Source organism: Podarcis erhardii (assembly GCF_964252035.2).
Source record: "Podarcis erhardii genome assembly, chromosome: Z".
Lineage (NCBI taxonomy): Eukaryota > Metazoa > Chordata > Lepidosauria > Squamata > Lacertidae > Podarcis > Podarcis erhardii.
The window spans coordinates 11,991,782-12,016,399 of NC_138504.1; the positions used below are offsets into that span (position 1 = coordinate 11,991,782).

Consider the following 24,618-nt stretch of genomic DNA (forward strand, 5'->3'; position numbering starts at 1 on the left):
ATATCATCCCTGACCTTGGTGGCTGGGGCTGGTGGGTGTTTAAATACAGCTACAGCAGGAGAGTTACAGGCTTACCATCCATGCCTTACACGACTCAAATTATTGTCTTGATTGGTTATCCCAAGGATCGCATGGTCCAATTTAATATTTTTTTCACTTCCTATTAGCTTTCTTTTTTGTTTATGGACTGTAAGGCACCTGATGCCCCAAAGAACCAGCACACAACAGGCAAAAAATAATAACTGAGAAATGGGAGCATTGGAAAAAAAGAATTAAAGCAGATATTGGGGAAATGCATTAAACTAGATTAGTCATATATATATTCAGTGAGTTTGTTTTTAATGGTACTTACTAGTCCAGGAGACCATCACCTCTTTTTTTGCTACCCACAGTAGGTATCTTATGGCACTTTTATCAAGAAATGAGTACTAGCATCTTTCTCTTTTAAAACCACCCCTCCTAGTAGGGCTGTGAAACTGACACGGGGACAAACAGAAGAAGACGCCTTCACCCCGGTATGGCTCCCCTTTATCACATACACAGCCCAACAGGACAACGACAATAATCCACCAACAGCATACAAATCAATATGGCTAACCTGATCCAAAACACCCACCCACCTCACTCACACACGAAAACAAAGATCACCACAGCCAATCACAAGCAAACAATCACACCCTAAGCCAACCCCAACCTCTCTCACCACCAAAGGAACACAAGTGAACAACACAAGCAACGCTGACACCAAACTCTACATACATTAAACATAATAGAAACACCGCCACCCGACCCCACCCCCATCCATCCTCCCTCTCCCCACCCCCCCTTTCTTTTTTCTTTCTGTTTTCTTCTCCCTCAACAAATGAAACGGATTTGTAAAAACGTTACATGGAAGAAGAAGAAGAAAAAAACAAACAAACAAAAAAAGAGGCACTACACTTCTGTAAAACAAGAAAATCCTTAATAAAAAATATATTAAAAAAAAACCACCCCTCCTCTGTCTACATTTGCCTATCATTCTCTCCTAATCTGGGGGCCAGGGACTTCTTGCATTACTTTCACCACCCTACAGGGTTCACTTTGAGAAGTTGTGATATTTAAATGGATATAAAACCATGCCATAGCATGATTCTTACTATGCCTGCCCTGAAGAAAATCCCATTGCATTCAGTGGAGCTTACTATCATACAAGCATGTATAGGGTGGTGTACTAAATTTGCAATGTGCATCTGTCTACTGGTTAGAAGCAAACCAAATTCTACAAGCTAGCTCTGCACTGAAGAGTTGAAATGTAGCTCACCTGCCATGGTGACATGTCCCACCTGTAAAATCAAGAGATTGAGAAAAAAGTATAGAGCAGATCACATAAGCAGGCTGAAAGAAAGGCCTGACACATAGGTGTTGCTTCTGCCTCTTCTCAGAGATTATTAGGTGCTGAAGAAGGTAACATGGATCATATAATTGGTGAAAAAATACTGACATGCAACATAGATTAAAAGATGTTGGGAAAGAAAATTGGGAGTTAAAAAATGGATGGTTTACTTTGGGAATATTCTGAGCAAGCAAAGCTCGAGGCCCTATTGCTCTAAAACCTAAAGCCACACTTCTGTTGAATAAACTTATAAACATGATTCTTTCGCTTCCCAACAGAGAGAGAAAGGAGAAAGCAAAGCACCTCAAAAGCTAGGCATGGTCTGCATATATAGCAGAATGGGTTGGTAAAGCATAGAATTGTGGAGTTGGAAGGGACTGCTAGGATCCTCTAGTGTCTAGTCCATCCCCTGCAGTGTAGGAATCTTTTGCCCAATGTGGGGCTTGATCCCATGGCCCTAAAATTAAGAGTCTCATGCTCTACCAACTCAGCTATCCCATATTTGATGCATGTTAAAAACTCTTTCCCCCAGCACCACCAAGCTGTCCTTGGTTAGCCTCTCAGCCACATTTTATCTGGTCACTCTGTTGTTTTAGTCTGTCTCAAACTTCAGTTTATGGATTGATTATATTCTTTGGGTTAATATTTTGTGGGACACCATTCTGAATCTTTATATGTTCAGCAGCTTAAAAGGACTATAAAATAAAAGGAATAGTATTATGGACTGAGTATGTAGCAGAGAATTTGAAAGTGGTATCCCTCACAGAGAGAGAGGGAGAGGGAGGGAGGGAGGGAGGGAAAGAGAAACTACAGACATACATTAAAGAGCCAGTGTGGTGTAGTGGTTAAGAGCAGTGGACTCGTAATCTGGTGAACCGGGTTCGCGTCTCGGCTCCTCCACATGCAGCTGCTGGGTGACCTTGGGCTAGTCACACTTCTCTGAAGTCTCTCAGCCTCACTCACCTCACAGAGTGTTTGTTGTGGGGGAGGAAGGGAAAGGAGAATGTTGGCTGCTTTGAGACTTCTTCAGCTAGTAATAAAGCCAGATATCAAATCCAAACTCCTCCTCCTCCTCCTCCTCCTCTTCTTCTTCTTCTTAAAAGCACATCCTCTCCCCCCCCCCCCAATAAAAATAATCCTAGGTTCTGTAGTTCATTAAGCTGGCTGGGAATTGCAGCTCTGTGAAGGGTAAAGTACAGTTCCCTGATTTATTTTGGGGAAGTTGTGTGCTTTATATATGCTTTAACCACATACAGTGTCCATAGCCAAAAATCTGGACTGGTATAATCTATTCTACTACATTTTTCACACTTCGTTTGGATGCATACATAGATCCAGCAGCAGAGAATGCTGGAAGGAATATTTGCAGCTAGTAATAGAACATACTTGCAGGGCACTAAAATGGAAACAGCTGCGTTTAGGAAAGAGCAGTGGCAGAACACACACTTTGCATGCAGAAGATCCCTGGTCCAGTCTTTGCATTTCCAAATAAAAAAATCAGGTAGCGGATGATGAGAAGGACAGACCTGCTTGAGGCTCCGGAGAGCCATTGCCAGTCATAGTAGGCAATATTGTGCAAGATAACTGAATGACCTAACAGGGTATGAAAGGCAGCTTCCTACATTTCTATAAGAATTTGTTTTTATTTTGCATTTGTTCAGGAACGAAAGAGATTACTTGAGAGGTCTGTTCGTCCGTCCCCCTTTTTTAAAGGAATCTCATGCAGAGCTGAGAAAATGACAGAGCAGCAAAATCTATAGACAGATAAACATGAAACAAATGCAGCATCTTTAACCCAGCAGGACTGTGCTTGGCCGTAGTTATGAAGAAATAAGAAGTGAGGGCTTTCAGGAAGGCCAGAATCCTGTATTATAATAGGGTTGCCTAGTCCTGCTTTTCTGCCTTGAGCTACTGTTCACTTTGCAAAAATCAGCAGGTGAAGCATTGCAACATGCATAAGGAAAATCTGATTGCCTGCTAATACTTGATTTTATGGCTTTAACTCATTTTTAGTTTCGTTGTATTAAGTCTTCTGCACAGTGTTTAGAGACAACTTTGGTTAAGTGAGAATCAAATTGCCAAAATACATAAATAAATGTTGGTGGGTTAAAATGCATGCAAGCAGAACTCACTAAAAAAAAAAAAGTTGGCAACCCTACTTTTCATTGGGAAATGTACCTGCACAGCTCATTCTCACTGGAGTCCAGAATGCTGCAGCGAATAGTCTTAGACCAGGGTGATCTGAGCCTGAAGTGCTGTTCTTCCGCAAAGCCCGTTTCATGGTGCTAGGTCAGTCTTCTCATTCCCTTTTCATTCCCAGATCCAGTTTGGCATCCCCCACATGCATTTGCGTACACACACAGGCTGAGAGCCTCAATGACATCCCTCTGGAGACTGCACCGGGGGGGGGGGGGACGGACCCAGGTAGCTCCTCTCCCCCCCCCCCGTAGCTACAGCTCTGCCAGATCCTTCCACTCCCTGATTGCCATTTTCAGCCCTAGCTCTTCTTATTTTCTGATGCCCCCACTCTCATGCGCTCTTGTTTTCAGTTATCCCATCCTGCATTTCCAGAGTTAGCCCAAGTACACATTCTTGGGATGACACGATATTATTCAGGGCAATAACAACATGGCATGAAGCCTGGAAGCCGGTACCCAGGAAGGATCTCTGTGGGTACCACTCTCTTTAAAAAAAAAAAAAAATATTTATTCCAGTTTTAAAAATTACAAAAAGAAAACACTAAAATAAGCAAGAAAAAACAAAACAATACATCACCATGAATACAGACAAGCAAAAAATAAAAAACCCCAGAAAAATACAATTAAGAAAAAAAGAAAAAGAAAAAAAAAAATCAAACCTTCCCATAACTTATTTTTCATTTGCTTGTTTCCTTGACCTCCTCACACCTCCCTTTTTTGTATTCTAGTTCAATTAGATATTTCAGCAAATCCTTTCCATCTTTGTTTTTATCCTAATAATTTATCTTAACATACTGTAATTTTACACTCTCTTCTTTCACCAATTAACTATCCATTTTTACTTAATCCTTTATATCATTTCTGCTAAAACCACATAACTTCATTCCAACATCCTTCTAACATTCCTTAATTTTACAATGTTTCTGTAAATAAACTTTAAATTTCTTCCAGTCTTCTTCCACCAACTCTTCTCCTTGGTCTCGGATTCTGCCAGACATTTCTGCCAGTTCCATATAGTCCATCACCTTCATCTGCCATTCTTCCTGGGTGGGTAATTCTTGTGTCTTCCAGTACTTTGCAATAAGTATTCTTGCTGCTGTTGTGGCATCTGTGGGTACCACTCTCAAACTGCACACAACTTAGATATGGAAGAGGTCATCAATTTGGATGGCTTTCAAATGGGATTAGACAAATTCATGGAGGCTAAGGTTTTCAAGGGGACGCGGGTGGCGCTGTGGGTTAAACCACAGAGTTTAGGACTTGCCGATCAGAAGGTCGGCAGTTCGAATCCCCGCAACAGGGTGCGCTCCCATTGCTCGGTCCCTGCTCCTGCCAACCTAGCAGTTTGAAAGCACATCAAAGTGCAAGTAGATAAATAAGTACCGCTCCGGCGGGAAGGTAAATGGCATTTCCGTGCACTGCTCTGGTTCGCCAGAAGCAGCTTAGTCATGCTGGCCACATGACCCGGAAGCTGTACGCCGGCTCCCTCGGCCAATAAAGTGAGATGAGCACCACAACCCCAGAGTCGGCCATGACTGGACCTAATGGTCAGAGGTCCCTTTACCTTTACTAAGGTTTCCAATGCCTGCTAGTCATGATATATACCAGGGGTGGTTGGAAAGTATAGATAAGGATTTACTGATAGATCTTTTCAATGAGAAAGGTGGCAATCCCTGGCATCTCCAGGCAAGAAACTCTGGGGAGCTGCTGGCGGTCAGCATCATAGATAGCAATAGTAGGCAACCAGTCTGACTCAGTATTAGGCAGTTTCCTCTTGCAAACAAATGCTACTAGAGTATTCAACTAGGACCTGGGAGACCAAACTTCACACTACGATTCAGCCATGAAGCTCAGCTGGTGATCTTGGCCCAGTCAGCATTTTTCAGTCTAACCTACCACACAGAGTTGTTTTGGGAATAAATAAAGGGAATAAGTACCTGTATGTAAAGCCACCTTGGAGAACAAGTGTGATAGAAAGGTAGTGAATAACCTAAAATAAAATAACTTGCATCTTTCAGATAACATGATGCAGCACCACTGGTGGTTGCACAATGGTTTAAGCTGTAATGCTAAACAAACTTCACTGAGAAATAAACCCCATTAGAAGCAGTGCAGCTTACTTCTGAGTAAACATGCGTAGAAGAGCACTGTCAAGCCAGCTCTGCAAAGAGCTTTTATGCTTCATTTTCTTCAAAGCATTTACATTCCTTGCCCTAAAGTCTCCTTTTTTTAATTATTCTGTTTCCAGAAGCTCCATTGGATATATCTCTAGCTGTTCCTGTGCGTGTTTATGTCCTTTCACTATTTAGGCAGAGGGTGGGGGAGGGAGGAGAAGAAGAAGAAGAAGAAGAAGAAGAGGAAGAAGAGGAGGAGGAGGAGGAGGAGGAGGAGGAGGAGGAGTTTGGATTTGATATCCCACTTTATCACTACCCTAAGGAGTCTCAAAGTGGCTAGCAATCTCCTTTCCCTTCCTCCCCCACAACAAACACTCTGTGAGGTGAGTGGGGCTGAGAGACTTCAGAGAAGTGTGACTGGCCCAAGGTCACCCAGCAGCTGCTTGTGGAGGAGTGGAGACGTGAACCCGGTTCACAAGATTACGAGTCTACTGCTCTTAACCACTACACCACACTGATCCAACTTGTGTAGATCTTAACTCCTCCTTGTGCCTTTCTGAGATTGTGCAGAAGAAAGGTTAGCTGTCCAGCACAGACATCAGTTTGTTTTGCAGGGCTCAGAAAATACTAACATCCCTATTGAAATCCTCTCTTCGGCAGGGCACTCCCTGCCCAAGCCTAGAAGTACATCTCACTACCTGCACTCACTCTCCCCATGGCGGACTACAACCTGAGAACCCAGTTCCTATGCATGTCTACCAGAAAGAAGCTCCACTGTATCTAAGAGGAGCTTATTTTGATATAAGCATACTTGCAGAGTGGTGACCTGATCCTATGCAGCAGATGGGGGTGGGCACCTTGGGCCCTCCAGATGCTGCTGAACTACAACTCCCATCATTCCTGGCCATTGTCTAGGCTTGCTGAGACTAATGAGAGATGTAATACCTAGAAGCCAAAGGTTCCCCACCCTTGCTAAGGATAAGAAGGAAGGAGTCCCATTGTTGTTCAATGGGGATTACTCCCAAGGAAACATGTGTACAGCAATTGCAGCTCATCCTATGCAGCTTCCATCAGAAGGAGAAAAACCTAAAAGGAGCCTGTCGAGATCAGGCCAATGGCCCATATAGTCCAGCTTCCTATTATCACAGTGGCCAACCAGATACCTGTGGGAAGGTGACAGGGAAGACCCAAACCTAAGAACACTCTTCCTCCTGAATTAAAACCCATTTGGTCACAGGTACTAGACTCCATCTCCCTGATCATTGGCTAGGCTGGCTGTAGGAGAGCTGGACTAGCTGGATGGCACCCTGTTGGCTGCCCTGGTGACTTTGGTGTTCCTTAGGCTGTACTGTCCAGGTGTATGAACAGGGGAACAGCCTTGAGGCATAGGTGCCTTGCTCCTGGGGAGAGCAGGAAGAGCCTTAGCTTGGTGGTAGAGCACCTGCTTTGCATGCAGAAGGCCCACAGGTTCAATCCCTGGCATCTCCAGGGAGGGCAGGGGAAATGTCCTCTGCCTGAAACCTTGGATAGCTTCTGCCACTCAGTGCAGACCATGCTGAGCTAGATGGACTAAATAAATATGTTTCCTAACACTCCTCACCCCCACCTTTCCGTGTGCTTGCCTTCCTCTCCTGCAATCCCTCTCTTCCCCCCCACCTTTCTCATCTCCCCTTCGTGCCATCGCCCTGTCTCTTGGCTATACCTCCCTCTTTTCTTTCTCTCCCTCTCTTCCTTCCTTCCTTCCTTTCTCCCCCTCCTCCTCCCAGAGATGGAATGCGAGAAAGAGTCAATGCAGCTTTAAAGGGGCCAGCTTTAAAGGAAGGTCCACGTGAGCCTCGGTGTGTTGCCATTGATCGCATCTCCCGGCGTTGCAGCAGCAGCCCGCCTGCCTCTCTCTCTCTCTCTCTCTCTCTCTCTCACTCACTTGCCGGTGAAACTGACACACATCCAGACGCCGCGTTTTGCGGGGCTCTTGCGGCAGTTCGTGCGGGGAGCCTGAAAAGGGGACGACCCGCGCTCAAGCGGCAGCAGATGAAGTTTGAGCTGTGAGCCCCCGCGTGGCCCGATCGGGGGCGGCTCGCTCTTTGGTGGGGGGAAAGGCAGGCAGGCTAGCGAGGTGGGGGCGATCGTTTGCTTGGCTCGCCCCACCATCTTTGCGTAGGGGAAGAGGGGGAGAGGCAAGCGTAGTCCCAGCTCGGCTGCGCTGCAAGCTCCTCCAAGCCAATGAGCCTTTTCAGGCTGGAGTGAAGACGGGAGGAACGAGGGAGAAAAGGAGGGCGAAGAACGGGAGGGAGTGAGGGAAGGAAGAAAGGAAGAAAGGAAGGAAGGAAGGAAGGGGGTCTTACTTCTGAGGCTCCCCACATTTGCGCCGATGCCCATCTGGTCAGTTTCGCCGTAGGGACTGAACTGCAGGGGCCGAAGAAGAACCGAGCGAAACGAAAACTAGACGAACAGAAGAAGAAGAAAAAAACCATATTAATATGGGTCAGCCGGTGCCTCCAACTATTTTCCTCATGCTGGTGGGGCTTCTGGGGGGGTCGCTCGGAGGTTTTCCAAACACCATCAGTATAGGTAAGAAGCTCCTATCACTTTCCAAAGCGCCTTGTTGTTGTTGTTGTTGTTGTTGTTGTTGTTGTTGTTGTTGTTGTTGTTGTTGTTGTTATTATTATCGTTTCAAGGTTATACTGAAAGAAGATTGAAATAAGTCAATGATAGTAGTGGCGATGTGGGGGGGGGGTCGACCTTTTAATCTCAAACTCGTGTACCCCACTGCCTTTCCTCTTTCCACTCCCCCACCCCACCGCCACTCCCGCAAGGATCCCCCAAGACAGGAACTCGCTAAAAGAAATTGTCATTTGCTTTAAAATTAAAATGCAGCGCTGCATACCTTTGGGCAGATTAATAATGGGTCGAGGGTGGGCAGCGCTGGGACGGAAGCCTGGATTGCGGTACCATTATTAACAGTACTATGAGACTTGCAGTCTCATTTGAAATCGTGATTTATTTATGTTAAAGACCCCACCTCTTGATTTGATCGTCGATCGGGGTGCTATTCTCGTTAAAGAATTATCTGTAAGCCCTCACCCAATGGAAAAGCAAAACTTTCACTCATCTCCCCCCTTCCCCCAAAAAGGGGGCTAGAGAGGCTCCGTGTCTTATCACTCTATTTACCCCCGTAATCCACCTGAATCCAAAACTTCCTCTCCCCCTCTCTTTCCCTCCCCACTCAACAAGATTCAGGAGGCACGTAACTCTGCCGTTTAATGGAGTACGCTTTTGTAACTCGCAGCTCTTCTAAAACCTCTAAACATTGTCTTGTTTGCAGACGCGGGGGGGACGGGACGGGACGGTGTGTGAGTCTAGCTGATGGACCCAAATGTGCCAAGACTAATAGGACCAAGCTATCGGAAATGGCACAACCATCCATCGGGTGTCTCGTGTGTGTGTGTTGGGCTGGCATGGAGCGAGGTGGGGGGGCGGAGCGGACAAACGGAGGGGAGCGTGCAGGCAGATGGCTAAAATAATCAATTCCTTGTCTGCCTGCATATGTCATCAAACGAGCGTTGCATCCAATGTATTTTTTTGGGGGGGGGTGGCTGTTCCGCGAGTGGGAGTGCAAAGTTCCCTCCCACTGGGGTTCTGGGGCATTGAGAAATGCCAAGCCGTGTTTAAAAATAGCGTTGTATTCATTTAGCGTAAGGCGCCGTTTTACCTCGGTTAGGGTTCCTCCCCCGCCCCCCTTCCGTTTGCGGCTGTAGCCTTCCCTACACGGCTGCAGAAGGAACAGGCAACGGTGGGTAGCGATGCATAGGAAGCTCAGTTGGAATGCATTCCATGGATGCGCTGGAAGTCAGGCCATTGGTCCATCTGACTCACTGCCGTCTACACTGGCTGGCAGTGGCTCTCGAGGGTCCTTATTCCAGCCCTACCCGGAGATGGTGCTGGGGATTAAACCTTGGACCATCTTGCGGCTGAAGCAGATGGTCTTTTTGTTTCTTCATCTCTGGGGGAAGGGGGATTGACTTCCTGCCCCCCCCCACAATAAAAATAACAAGAATAAGTTCGGTTTGAAGGGTCCACCCCAATGCTTTCTCCTTCACTGCTTCCGAGGCGAGATCCATGCCAGTCTTTGTTGGGAAGACCTCTGTGCGCATTGCTGTTCAAAACTTTGTCCGTGCATAACGTGTGTCTGCTATGTGTTGCTCCGGGACCAAAACAGAACGTTTTTGAACCCTTACCTGGAGCCAAGACATATCAAGCAGATTGACCCTAAAACCCTTGCAGAAGCCTGCTAGCCCCCAGGCTCCATAGAGCCTTATGCTATGCATATCTGATCTTTATCTGTGTTTACTCAGAAGTAAGTCCCACTAAATTCGGTGCGTGTGTGTTCTTGGGTATATCTACACCATAGTTTAAGCCCGTAATCACACTGCAATCCTGTGCCCTCTTATCTGGGAATACGCTCCATTGAACTCAGGATGATTTACTTCTAAGTAGGCATGCACAGGATGGCAGGGTTAAAGGTCCTTTCCTATGCATGCCTGCTTGGAAGTAAGAACCAGTTGGGACTCCTTCCAGGTAAGGCTGCAGTCGGGTTTCTGCATCATTACCAGGGAACAAGCCCCATTGAATGTAGTGATATGTGCATTTAAGCAAACATAGGAATGGGCTGCACATGTTTAGGGGGGTTTTTGGAGGGGGAGGGAGCCATAGTGATATTGGTAGGATTTGTTTCAGCTTGCTTGTTTAAAGTATTTGTCTGCTCTGAACGCGAAGCCCTAAAATGATACCTTAAGGTTCTGTTGTGAGCCACCAACATATATGAGGCATATAGACTGCAGGCACCAACTGTATGCATACCTGTGGGTTAGGAATAAGCCCCACTACACTCAGCGAGATTTGCTCTGGAGTAAGCATAGATGGTATTGGGCTACAGAAGCCCAATCCTATCCCTGTTTTCTTGGAAGTCATTGGGGCTTACTTCTAGGTGAAAATGCACAAGATTCCAACCTTGCAAGTGAGATAGAGATTGTGTGTACATGTTTCACATAAACCCTAGTTGTAAGCTGCATTATATGTTTGAATATGTTGCTTTAGATATGGAATATAGTATTTTTGCTGTGTGATGTTTGGTAATAAGCATCAATTGCATAGCACATTCCCAACACAGTTGAAAATATGCAGGTTCTTTTACCCAAGCAAATAAACAAATGCTGTTTCTTCTGCCTTACAGGGGGACTTTTCATGAGAAACACAGTCCAGGAGCACAGCGCATTCCGATTTGCTGTACAGTTATACAACACAAACCAGAATTTTACAGAAAAACCTTTTCACTTGAACTACCATGTTGACCACCTGGATTCCTCCAACAGTTTTTCAGTAACAAATGCATGTAAGTAGCTAGCTGGATTTTTCATATTATAGCCGCTGCCTGTTTATAGACCGATTCCCCAACTCCACCGTCCAAACACATTATCTCCCTCTTGCCCTGAAAAGCTATCTAGAACTGCATATCATGTTTGGTAAAACTAGATTGCAGCAAGACATCATTAACTGCTCTTGCAGCATTTTTAATGCATGTTACTGTTGGGATCATGAATATGGTTTGGCCTCCCCCCCCCTTCACAAGCACACACACACCCCCCCAATAAATCTGATGGAAGCAATTCCAAGTAAGACACATTTTCATGTGCCTCTGTTGCTTTGATGCGGAGATTATAAGCAGCATTTAGCAACAGCATGGATAGGAGTGTGAGCAAGTAGGTGGGGATTATTTCACAAATAATGTCTCTCAGGAACAAAATGTGGAGGAAGCTTTTTGAAGTGACCTTGAGGGTGGCAGAGGCAAATAGGCTTACTGGCCTCCTTCTGCCTTAAAAATAGCATTTCTTCTTGCTGAGAATGCCTTGATAAAAACCAGTGTGACTGTGCAAACTGATGGATGCCCTAGGAACCGAAGGGTGGGAGGAGAATTGGTGGAGAAAGCTTGACAGTCTGGAGAAATTAGCACTGCAAATGCATGTGTGTTTTTCATAGCTCTTGATGTTTCACAAGAGAAAAAGAGTGACTAGAGAGGGAGAGACTGAGGAAATCAGACAAGGAATTAATGTAGTGTGGTCAAGGAAAGCAAGTGAGTTCTGCATTCTGTTACATTGCAGCCTGTTAGAAGGCCCATCTTAATATTTGGGCATCTGTTTTTGTTTGGGAGAGGGATGACGTTTACAGCAACAAGAGCATCTCTGGCTGTATGCCAGCCTCTAATCTTAAATCCAAGGAAGCTGTTTAGGGAGCAGACAAAAGGAGGGCTTTTTAGTTCCAGTGACCTTCCACACTGGAAAAGCTTAGCTGGTGTCTGATTTCAGACGTGGATTATTTGAACACCAGACAATTAGGTACACTTGGGTCAAGGGTACATTTCGCAGACTGGATGGTGGTTTTAAAATGTAAGGGATTCATATCCTGCCCCTTCCTCCCAGAGGTTCAGGGTGACACAAACCTGGGTCTCCCTGGTTCTAGTCTAGGGACCTTACAGCCCGGTGGTGAGCCAAAGTGGTATCTTCCAAGTGTTTTTACACTGTCAGCTCCCAACAGCCCAAGACAGCATGGCCAATGGTTAGGGATGATAGGAGTTGGAGTTCAAGAACATCTGGAAGCCACCACTACACCATCACAGCTCTCATGCCCTGCTGCCAAAAACCACTCTGTATGATGGTGCTACACCTCTTTTTATAAAAGCTTTGGTGGGCAGCAAGGAGGCTGGATTTGGTCTTGCATCTACCAGTTGCTGTTCCTTACCTTAAGGCATTTTCTTGAAAGAAAGAAAGAAAGAAAGAAAGAAAGAAAGAAAGAAAGAAAGAAAGAAATCCTTACTCTTAAGCAAATAATTCATGGTAAAAATATCATGGTAACATTTGTGTAAAATGTTCCCCCTGGACCTTCCAGATGAACTGGTGATGGTGGTGTGTGGGAGAATAACATGATCCTATTGCAAGATGTCCCAGAGACATGAAAATTATTGGGCAATGAGCTTTGAGAATGTGTGAGCTTAGTTTTAAGAAAGCCTTTTTTCTGCTGCACAGACCCTTGTAGGGAGGCTCCTAGTTGTGCAATTCCATCCTATTGGTTTATGTTTTGTTTTGTGTAAGATTTACAGTTCAAGTTCTTTGGAAGTTTAAGTGAAAATTCCAATAGTCCTGTTTATGATGAAGGTTCCCAGTTTTTTAAACCATTGAAACTGTGACAATAACAGCAACATATGTGTGAACCTTAGCAGGATTTTTTTAATGCTATGGAAAGCTACATCTGCTGGTTTCTGCAATGTTAAAGGCACAAGAGTGGGACACACTTGTTTCTGTGGTCAGTTGGCAAGTACCCCCGCCCCACAATAAAACCCTGTGTCTAGATTTGGAGTTTTATTTTAATAATCCTGTCCTTCCCGAACAGCTCTCTTAACACATATCTGAGTAGTAATCCTTAATGAATGTAATCCCTTTAAGAGGCCCTATCTCAAACATAGTTTCCTTTAAAACATCAATTATATGGATTTAAACTAAAGGCACTGGACTTTTATGATAATTGGCTATTAACTACTTTCTTTTTTAAAAAAACACCACAAAACTGCTTCTTGGATCCTATGAAGGGTGCCTCAAGGTGTCCTTTTAATGGCACACGTTATTATTATTTGAGTTCATGATGCTATTGGAACAGTCCTGAGTGATCCCACATCCAATACTGTTTGTACTTACAAATGTTTTGGAGCAGTCTCACTGCTTCATTTACAACCAGTACATGTTCTGTAACTTCCTGCTGAAACCTGTAACATTCTATACACCAAAAGGTTTGTTTCTGTCCACCCTTGTTGCTCTATAAGCCCTCAGGTCAGCAATAATGTGGCAGCATCTGGGAAGCATCACAGAAAAACTAATAGAGCAGAATAAATCCAGCCCAATGTATTTTGGCACCTGAAGCAAACCACAAAATGGTGCCCACCCCTCTCAGGGAAGAAGGGGTGAGTGAAGATCATCATTAGGAACAAGGGGAAAATAAAGATCTACAAGAGGAACATGGGGGGGGGCAGCAGCACTTCCTATTAGCCGAGACTGCTGTACAGGTGACTTGGGGTTGGGGCAGCTAAGGAGGAGCACACCACAGCCATTGCTGCTACCACAGCAGCGAGTGATGTATTCATTGGAGGCTGGTTCTACTGCCCCTGTGAATCCTACCACCTGAAGCAGTCACCTCAGCTTGCCTTATGGGTGGGCCAGCACTGAAAACATGTTGCAGAATAAACCTTCAATAAAACTCCAGAGTCTCTTGTAAGGCTGGTTTAAAACACTTGTCGATCTGAGATGGAAAATAAACACCATTCCTTCTTCTTTCAGTTAAACAAACACACACACCTAATGATAAAATAATTGGCCCCTTGCTGCTCTTCTGTGGCATCCAAAGTAATCATTCTGCCTTATAATTACCCTCAATTTAAGAATATAAGAGCCCTTTCAGCCAAACCCCAAAGTCATCCAGCACAGCAGCAATATATAAGGTAATAGTGATATCTGGTTACAATGGGTATGTAGGCAAAATGAGGTTACTGAAAAAAGGAAGAGGTACTGCCACGTTGGCATCTTTCTCAAGAGACAATAGAGTGTAGTTCTGGGAGTGAAGTCAAACTACTGCAGTAGAAGTACTGAAGTGACGTCCCTGGGGACCAAGCCTGGGCAGTGCATATAGAGGTATTGCACTGCACAGACAACACGACCCCCCACCCCCACCCTCGACCTTGCTGGTCCAAAGGAAAGCAGAGGTCCAAAGGAAAGCTGGTCCAAAGGAAAGCAGAGCAATGCGCTTGGCACCAGCTGGGCTGTAAGAGCTGCTGGAAGGAGGCTACAAGGCACCATCCAAGCAGCATGGTACTGCCATGTTTAGGAGGGGAGGCTTTAAGAGAGTGCAATGCCCTTTCTTGTCAGTTCAGTAAGGGCTGAGAATGCTCCATTGCCACCGGATGTTAAGCATCAGTTGGCAGAGGAATAGAAAACTGGGGAGAGATGGCAAATGGAATGGGTGATCTTGAGAGGCGGGATGGCTGGTTGGAACGGACTAGACCACAAGTGCAGGAGCTCTCAACTTAGCAATATCTTATTGCAGATCCTGCTTTAGAAGCTTCAGAAAAGAGGGTACCAGTTATGTGCTCCTGAGCATAAAAGCAATAGCCCACCCTCACTGCTATTCAGTGGCAAGCTGAAGGTTTTATATATCTCAGTGCACAATCCTCATTTGTCTAACCCCCTTTAAAGCTATTCTCGATATTTGCCATGGAACTCCATGCATTAATTGTGCCTGGAGAGAAGCAGTTCTTTATCTTCACTCTTCTGAATACTACCAATCAGACTGGAATTGAACAGTTTATTAAATGCTCAGGAGCATATATCATGCATTATATTACTTGTTGCGCTTGATCTTCCTGAATGCATTCCTAATCCTATTAGAAAATAACATGGTAATGCCAAGGTGTATTTTTCCTCCACAACTGCATATTTTAACATCACTGGAGCTGCAATTCTTTTCACTAGGACTAAGCCCCACCAGGTGCACTTAATTTCGAGTAAACACAGAGTTGCACTGTTGGTTGCTTGTTGCTGCCCTTATTTGCCCATACATGTGGTTAGTGTGATTATAGGGTACATTTGATGCTTGCTTATGGCAATCTAGTCTGCTTTAGCAATTAAGCATTTGGAAAGGAAACCAAAGCATGCTTATTTTTCCTCAAGTTGCACCCTATATTGGATCATGAGTTCCATCCAGGCCAGAGATGAGAAGCTACAGACTTCCAAATACAGCTGAATTCCAATTCCCATAGCCCCAGCCAGCATAGCCAATGGTCAGGGCTGATGGGAGTTGTGGTCTAGCAAAAGCACGTAGTGCCACAAATTCCCCTCACTAATCCTAGTCCAGGGACGTGGGTGGCACTGTGGGTTAAACCACAGAGCCTAGGACTTGCCGATCAGAAGGTTGGCGGTTCGAATCCCTGCGACAGGGTGAGCTCCTGTTGCTCGGTTCCTGCTCCTGCCAACCTAGCAGTTTGAAAGCACGTCAAAGTGCAAGTAGATAAATAGGTACCGCTCCAGTGGGAAGATAAACGGCATTTCCGTGTGCTGCTCTGGTTTGCCAGAAGCAGCTTAGTCATGCTGGCCACATGACCCAGAAGCTGTACGCCGGCTCCCTCAGCCAGTAAAGCGAGATGAGCGTCGCAACTCCAGAGTTGGTCACGACTGGACCTAATGGTCAGGGGTCCCTTTACCTTTACCTAATCCTAGTCCAATGTCCTGCTTTAAAGAGCGGCCAGCGGCATCCTTCTGGGAAGCTTTAGAGCAAAACACAAAGTAGCCTTCCCCTGTTTGTTTCAAGTATCTGATATTCAGTGGCAAACTCCCTCAGATCATGGGTGTCTCCGCAGCTTAAAGTTGCTGTTGGATACTTTAACTTGTCTCTTGAATTCAGGGGGGATGACTGTGACTTAATGGAAGAGCATGCACTTTGCATGCAGAAGATCCCAAGTATAATTCATGGCACCTTCAGATAGAGCTGGGGAAGATCACAAACATTGGGAAATCACTGCTAAGCAGTGTAGGCCGTGCTGAGCTAGATGGATCAGTGGTTTGACATGGTATAAGGAAACTGTCTAAGCCATTGTCATATCTTCTGTCAATGGAATTCCATACATGCCTTTTGAAAAGAAGTTACGTTTCTTTATTTGGCAGTAGACTTCCAACAGACTATTCAATGCAAGTGGCCCAGTAAATTTGTATCTGATATGATATGTGAAGGTAAACATTTTCTCTCTCTCCCCCCCCCCCCCCGCATCCTATTCTCCTGGAGCATCTGTGGCTACGTCCACAGAAGAAAGGGTAGGGAAAAGTGACCTTGTCTGGAATAAAAAGCTCAGTTGACGATGTATTACAGTGGGTGGAAATACATTATTTGCAGTCCTGCCCACTGAACACTGAAGTCTTTGCAGCTACAAATAAATATCCAGAAAGGCCACTACTATTCTCAGATCTGAAAGTAATTTGTCTCTGTAAAGTCATAATGCTCATGCATACAAATATGCCCTAGTTCCCCAAAGTGTATACAAATTAGCCACTGCCAATCCCTTATCCTTATTAATGAGCTAATGCTTTTTTATGTTTTGGATACATTTTCCTACAATTGTGTGGCTTCTCTTGGACAATCACCTACCCTCAAGGGCTACCATGTGATATTTGCCTTTGATATTTGCAATTGAAAATGAAAAAGTTGCAGTGACTCTACCGTGATTTGGGGTTTATCTGCACTGCAGATTCAACAGACTGTTTAGTCCATCCTTTCCCAACCTTGCACCATTCAGGTGTTTCGAACAAATCCAATCAGCTTTAGCTAGTATAGTCATGTTCCCTTCAGCACCAGCTTCATGTAGCCCATGCCCATGGGGGTTGTATTCTCAGAGATCTGGAGACCACCAGGTTAGGGAAGGTTGGTAGTTACATTCCCTTCCTTAGGGGACTCTGGGAAATATAATTCTGTGAAGAGTGGCTGGGGGACAAACTCAGTGCTTTACCAAATTACCTTCCTTGGGTGCAATTAGAGTGATAGGTATAAAACCAATATAAGTTTATACTATAAATAGAGCCCCATCATAATGAATACTGCAAGGGACAAGGTGGTCGGATTACTATTATTCTTTTATCACTGAATTCTATAATATGTTTTAAATTGGGATGGTGCTAAATGTTCAGGTCATTGGTTCCTATTTTGTTTTAACCACCCCTTTCTCTTTCAGCTGGGGCACTTGTAAAGGTATCAAGTGGTATATTGTTCTTCCTAAAGACATTTGAAGATGTTTTCACCCTAATAGTTTCACTATTTGATCCTAGGGTAAAATCATCCCAGGTTGTTGTTGTTGTTGTTGTGTGTGTGTGTGTGTGTGTGTGTGTGTGTGTGTGTGTGTGTGTTGTGTGTGTGTGTGTGTGTGTGTGTGTGTGTGTAAATTTGATTTCCACTGGGTTGTTAAAATGCCTATAAAAATATTTTGCATTCCGAAGATAGCCGGATAATTATTGCTGTTTTTATTTGTTATTTTGCTATTTAAAAATAATGCCACCTTGTTTTCAATGTTTGCTTCTATCAGTATTTTTAAATGGATATTTAAATGACATGTATTTTTTCCTATGGAGTGAGCAATATATAAATTAAGTAAATAAAATTATTATTATTATTATTATTATTATTATTATTATTAGCCACCCAGCAGCGGCTCTCCAGGGTGTCAAACCAGGAGTCATTCCTAGCCGTATCTGGAGATGCCAGGGATTGAACTGGAGATCTTCATCATGCAAGGCAGATGCTCTGTCACTGAGCTATGGCCCTTCCTCCCTGAGGAATCCAGGTGCAGTGCTCTGCTCAGTGAAGGATCAGTCAGGGATGCAGTGGTCATATGTTTCATCCACAGCAACCCTGGCAGATGTCTAGCCTCCTGCTTAAATACCTCCAGCAAATGATAGCGCCCCCCACCCTGCCCCACAAGGCAGTCTGGTCTGCTATTGAGCAGTTATTAGTGTTAGAAAGTTTCTTGTTTTACTGAAATTTCCTTCTGTACAACCTTCACTCTGCCCTCTGGTGTAACCAAGGGCACTTTTAGGGTGCCCAGAGCTCTGGCACTTAACAGGGTGTGTCTTAAGGGCTGGTCAGCTTGCAGTGTCATATAACTATAAACGGAGATCTAATCTAGATTTGCGAGTGTGGAGGCAGAATGATAAGGAAACATTTATACCAGGAAGATTGTCCTAAGGTCTGAAATTATGATCTCTTGAAACCATTTTCTAATTTGATCAAGGAGGAAGAAAACTCGTTTCTTATGCCGTATCCAGTTTACTGCAACCTGGTGCACATCTGAGGTAGCATAGACTTACCTGGGGAAACAGGGAAGGGAAAATGGGCTATTCGCTCAAAGGTATCATCTATTTTCAGAGGCAGAACTACTCTGATCTCATGAGATCGTGTGTGTGTGTAAGCACTCCCCCTGTTTCCAGTTAACTTGCTACATAAACCTGTAGTATTTTGTCTTGGCATACCATGTTTCTTATCTTGGTGTTAACACCTATCTGGGGATAGAGAGGAGAGATGCTGTACTGAGCTGTAGCTCAGTGGTGGAGCATCTGCTTTGCACAGATCCAACCCCCAGAATCTCCAGGTAGGGCTGGGAAACCTTGGAGAACCACTGCCAGTCAGTGTAGGCAACACCAATCAGATGAGCAAATGCTCTGTTAGCAATAGTGTGACCATTCTACAGCTTTGGGTTCTCTCTCTTCCTTGGGGAGTGGGAAATGCCAAATGAAGCTGCTAACTTGCTTTGCAAGTCTGACGAGTGCATAAGTCAATGTAAGCAGGTGGATACAGAGGCATTGCAGGGTTCAGCTCACATTTGAAGTGAGATGTCTTTGTTGGAGTATATTGAGACAGAGCAGCTTAAATGCATAATTCCATCCCTAGCATGTCTACCTGTGTGTGTGTGTGTGTGTGTGTGTGTGTATAAATTCCCTCTCTGAGTTTAATTCAAAACCTCCAACGGTGTCTTTTACTGTTAGGTTTTCAATTATGTTTAACGTTCTGTTGCTCCTATTCCCTCAAAATAAAGCACCGCTGGTGTCTTTTTCTGTTCTGCTCTTGTAGTGCACTACACTACATTGCTCCAGCCACTGCAGTGTCAGCTCATTAGCACTCAGATCGCATATTCTCTCTCTCTCTCTCTGCACTGTCATCGCAAAAAAAAAAGGGGCCGTTGTACACCTTTATGGTCAACAAATGTGGTCTTGGATTATGCACCATTTGCAGGGGATATTTAGAAACCCAAGACTTGGGTTACTTCACCCACCCTGCTCTGGAATTTTCCTAGGGAAAAGGGTTAGCTTTAATACTTAAAACCCTGCAAGAAAATTGGTTGATCTTAGTGAAGGTGGGGCCTATTTTTAAAAGCTTTAGTTGCACGATGCAGATGATCTCTCATCAACAGCTAGCCACCTTGACCAATCTGCAGGCCACCCTCTATTCTCATTCCTCTTATTAAATTTCCTTGTAGGTATCTGTTCAAAATCTTCAGCTAGCCCACAAAGAGAGATAACAAATGTTGATCTGTCTGCATCCTAGATGCAGATGCCATGGCATTTCCTCCTTTGCCAACCAAAGGGGAAAAGAGCATAATTACCTAATTATCCTTGTTTGCCGAGATCCATTTAGATGTTTGTTTGGGTGCTTCTCATCAAATGGGGGGTTTTGTAGCTTTTCTTCACTATTTCTACTCAGTGGTGTGGTGTCCCCCCCCCTTCAATTCGTTTTCAAGCATTCAGAGGGATGGGGTTTTACAAAACAACAACTTGGCATGTTTTGATGTGGTGAATAGTATTACAGGACATAATATGACCCACAATTTGGAGAGATCATTTAAATAAGAAAAAAATGCCTTTACTCCCTGCTATGTGCACCACTTTTCTTGTCTGTTGCTGTTCCTCATTTTCTGTTTCCACTGGACAAACAACTTGCTTTCGTTGCCTCTGGGTGTTCCCTCTCTCTCTCTCTCTCTTTCTTTTAAGCCAGCTGGTAAAGCAATGATGATGCAAACTGGTCATTTCACTGCTGCCCAAGATACCTCTGTTTTAAGGGAATTAACAGAGGAAGGGGAGCAGAGAGAGAGGACAGGGCTAGCAGTTGAAAGTGCAAATCACTCTTAAGTACGTCAAAGGATGGCCCTCCCCACTAAGGCACTCTAATGTGGGTTATGTTTTGAGAAGCTCAGTTTATATAGGGCTCCTGTGTTGTCCCAGACATCCAGACACCAGCCAGATTGGGGGCTTCTGCTTAGCTTTAAATGATAATGGCATCAATTAACCCAGTCTTTACATTAGTGCAGGTGTGGTGAACATGTGGTCCTCCAGCTGTTGCTGAGCTATGCCTCCCAGCATCCCTGGCCATTGGCTATGCTTGCTAGAGCTGATGGAAGTTGTCCATAAGCATCTGGAGGACCAAAGGTTCCCTGCACCTGTTTTAGTTAGTGCCCTTCTCCTCCCTTACCCTCCTGTACTGCTGCAGTTACAATTAGCATGATGCTCCATGATTACTTCTTCTCCTGCTATCTGGATCTCATTAAGTTTCTGACCAATCTCTGGCCTCGCTAAAGATGAATTCATAGCAACAAGAAGAAGTGGTGACAGGTGCAAAGGCTTTGATACAGATGAAGCCACCCTTAAAGTCAGTGGTTCATAAATCTGTCTGTCCATGGACACACTTGACTGTAGCTACCCACCTGTAAAATACAAACAAGGACTGCTGGTGTGTTGATGACCTGTGAATGACTAGAGACATATTTTCAGCATTTATATACCATATATGGTCCCCAAGACTAAATTCTCCCAGGTTACACTCACATCATAAATTAAAGCAGTGCTATGCCACTTTAACAGGGATGCAGGTGGCACTGTGGGTTAAACCACAGAGCCTAGGACTTGCTGATCAGAAGGTCGCTGGTTCGAATACCTGCGACGGGGTGAGCTCCCATTGCTCGGTCCCTGTTCCTGCCAACCTAACAGTTCAAAAGCACGTCAAAGTGAAAGTAGATAAATAGGTACCACTCCAGCGGAAAGGTAAACAGTGTTTCCATGCGCTGCTCTGGTTCGCCAGAAGCGGCTTAGTCATGCTGGCCACATGACCCAGAAGCTGTACGCCGGCTCCCTCGGTCAATAAAGCGAGATGAGTGCCGCAACCCTAGAGTCGGCCACAACTTGACCGAATGGTCAGGGGTCCCTTTACCTTTACCTTATGCCATTTTAACAGCCAGGGCGTTCCCCACTCTAAAAAAATCCTGGGAGCTGTAGTCTGTTAAGAGTGCTGCAAATTGTTATGACTTGTACAGCTTACACAGCTAAAATTACCAGCACCCTTAACAAACTACAGTTTCCATGATTCTTTTGGGGAAGCCATGACAGTTAAAGTGCTGTAAAAGTACCTTAAATGAATTCTGAAGATGTTCCCCCAGTGTTTTGCAAAGGCCTGGGCATCTGCTTGTCTTATTATTGACCATCTGCATCTAAGAACCTTTTCAGTATGTTTGATGCAAAATGCGAACTGCATTTCTCTAAGATGAGTATGGCCAGTAGTGCTTGTAGCTTTACTTCTTATGTTTTGAGTATTCTTCACTGGAGCAGAAAGAGCCTGAGTTCTTACTTAGACAAGAAGCCTGGGGACTTTCATCCTCTGAGGTCTTTGAGAGTTTTATTTCCCATTGACTTCAGGAGGAACAAGACCCAAGCCCACTGGGAATATTCACATGAGAGGGCTGCAACAGCAAGCCAAATCTTTGACAAATTTGATACAGAAGACAGCAGTTCAGATCCAAGGGAGCATAGAGAGGCATGGCAAGCAAGGGGAAAACAGAGTGCTCAACATAAATGGCTATTTTAAACTGAAGGTTTAGAGTAGGGAGAGAGAATCTGCCATTTGAATAAATAGCAGGAACCTGCACTGGGACTTTCCTTTTGCAATGGTACGTAATGCAGGTCTGGAGAACATTTGGCTTTCTTGATATTGCTAAAATATCCCAGCAGGTATGGCATGATGGGAGTTGCTGCTCAGTAATACATGGAGAGCCAACTGTTCCCCACACCTGTCAAAAAGTGTTTAATTTTTTTGTATTTTTTAATGCATACACAATGACTGATCAAACTAAGCTTACAATTTGAAATTAGAGAGTTGTGAGGGACCTTGGAAGTCATCTAGTCTAACACATTTTGGCACATAATGGTATAAATAATATAAACAACAACCCCTACACAATGCAGGAATGAAAATGCGCACTGCAGCCACAGCATCCCAGAAAGATGACTGCCCAGACTTTACTGATATATCTCCAGCAAAGGACAGCCCACCATGTCCTGAGACTAATGTTGAACAAATCTTACTGCTATAAATTTCTCCTAAAGCTTATCTGAAATCTTTCCTTGCAAGCCTGCTCCATCTACCTTATGACAATATCTGTATGGCAGCCCTATATTTAAACACAACTGTAATATTTCCTCTTGATCTTCCCTTCTCCTGCCTAAACTTACCCAGCTCCACCAACCCAACTCCATAGGACTTAGTTTCCAGACGTCCTCACTATTCTAGTTGCCCTCTGCTGGACATGCTCCAATTAGGACAATGATAGGGAACTTGTTGTCTAACAATATCTGGGATGCTAATATCTCCCATCATCCCTGACCACTGGCAGTGCTGCCTGGTGCTGAAAGGAGTTGGCATGAAACATGTTTATCTACCCTGAGTTAAGGGAAGGGTCATGATTCAGTGGCAGAGCTTATGCTTTGCATGCAAAAGGCTGAAGGTTGAATCCCTAGCTTCTCCAGCTAGGGCTGGTAGAGATTCCTCTCTGAAACTCCGAAGAGCCTTTGCCAGTATATGCAGAAAATATTGAACTGGATGAACCAGTTATATAATTCAGCATCCTGTGTTTGTCAACAACTAACCTTTTGACTGTTACAAATCCGCCGCTTCGGTTGGGACCACACAGGAAAATAAGATTGCCCTAGGTAGGATCCATTAGTTACGACAAGTAGATGTAGATGGCTTGATTTGGATCCAGTGAATATAGTACCAAATAATTACTAAACTTTTTGAAGATGACATTACCACTCATTTTTCTTCTTCTTAAAACACCAACACTAATGCACTTCACATGTTTTGCCTATTGGGTCACTGTGTAATATGACCTTCCCCTGAATACTCCCAAATTGAGTGGCTGATTTGAAATAAACAAAAGGCCAGAAAACTGGGACAAAAGGGAATTGCTGTCACATAGGGAGAGGGACCAGGTAGGTGACCACAGCTTCTCCTCTGCTGCTTCTCAGTTTTGCTATATTGATTGCATTTGTTTTGAAGCTGCCAAACTTCTCGTTGTCTAATTAACTTTGCTTAATGTCAAAAGAGCAGCCCTGTCATCGACCTCTTTCACACATCTGAAATATCAGGCAATGCTAACTCTGGCTTCAAGGTTGACATTTTCATTGCAATTCAGATTAGGTCACCCTTGGAGAAACTTTAGATGAATATAATTAGCAGATTGAGGAAGTCTCCTGCATCGAGCCACCATGGGATATTTGCTTTTCTCAGCATGCATATAATTTAATGCTTACCAAAAGGGGAGAGGAAAAAATGCCAAAAATGTCACATCACAAGTCAGCATACTTCCATTCTTCCTGTTACTTGTTGGAATGTAACTCTCCTTCTACCTGCTAAAATTTAGGTCCTGAGCAGTAGGTTTCCTTTATAAACACTGTGCCAAATGCATGGAAAAATACAGTGGATGTCCTGTGCAGCTGGTCTCAGGGTTCACAGAGTAGCTGGACTCGAACACTGTTGCCATATATTGGCAGGGCAGCTTAGTCCCCATGCTGGGAACCTCATTTTGTTAAAGGTGCTGAGAATTATTGTTAGGAGACCCTGATTCTCCTCAGAGAGCTTATTGAAAAGAGGGATTGATTGTTCAACCACTCTGGAAACTGTAGCTCTCAGTGAGGGAAAGGGGTCTCCTGGCAACTCTCAGTACCCTTAACAAACTACAGTCTTCATGATTTTTTGAGGGAAACCATGACTGTTTAAAGTGATATGATGGTGCTTTAAATGTGTAGTGCAGATATGGCTTTAGCAGTTTGGTAAATCAGGGTCTGGCTTAGACAAGGCATGTGCAGTCAGAACCTTGGACAGATCACTGTGTGAAAGCTGGCTGAAATGTTCTTACCGGAGGCGACGAGCTGCTGATTCAGCAAAATGTATGTACAGGCCTTCAGAGGAACTGTGTGTGTCCTTCAGGAGCTACTACCTTATTCTACATTCATTAGAATGTTGGGGGCTGCCTTGG

At 44.4% G+C, this 24,618-nt stretch overlaps 1 protein-coding gene across 3 annotated transcripts in view; it reads left to right on the forward strand.

The window, feature by feature from the left end:
- Positions 1–7,364: 7,364 nt before the first annotated feature.
- GRIA3 (glutamate ionotropic receptor AMPA type subunit 3) overlaps positions 7,365–24,618 on the forward strand; it is a 213,384-nt gene continuing 196,130 nt past the window's right edge. For 2 of the 3 annotated variants that reach the window (XM_081847981.1, XM_081847980.1), the window contains exons 1-2: positions 7,365–8,255; positions 10,918–11,076. In XM_081847981.1, the coding sequence (XP_081704107.1) occupies positions 8,165–8,255; positions 10,918–11,076 (250 nt within the window). In that variant the 5' untranslated portion in view covers positions 7,365–8,164. The remainder of the gene's footprint in view (positions 8,256–10,917; positions 11,077–24,618) is intronic. The other variant, XM_081847982.1, reaches the window with a different exon arrangement.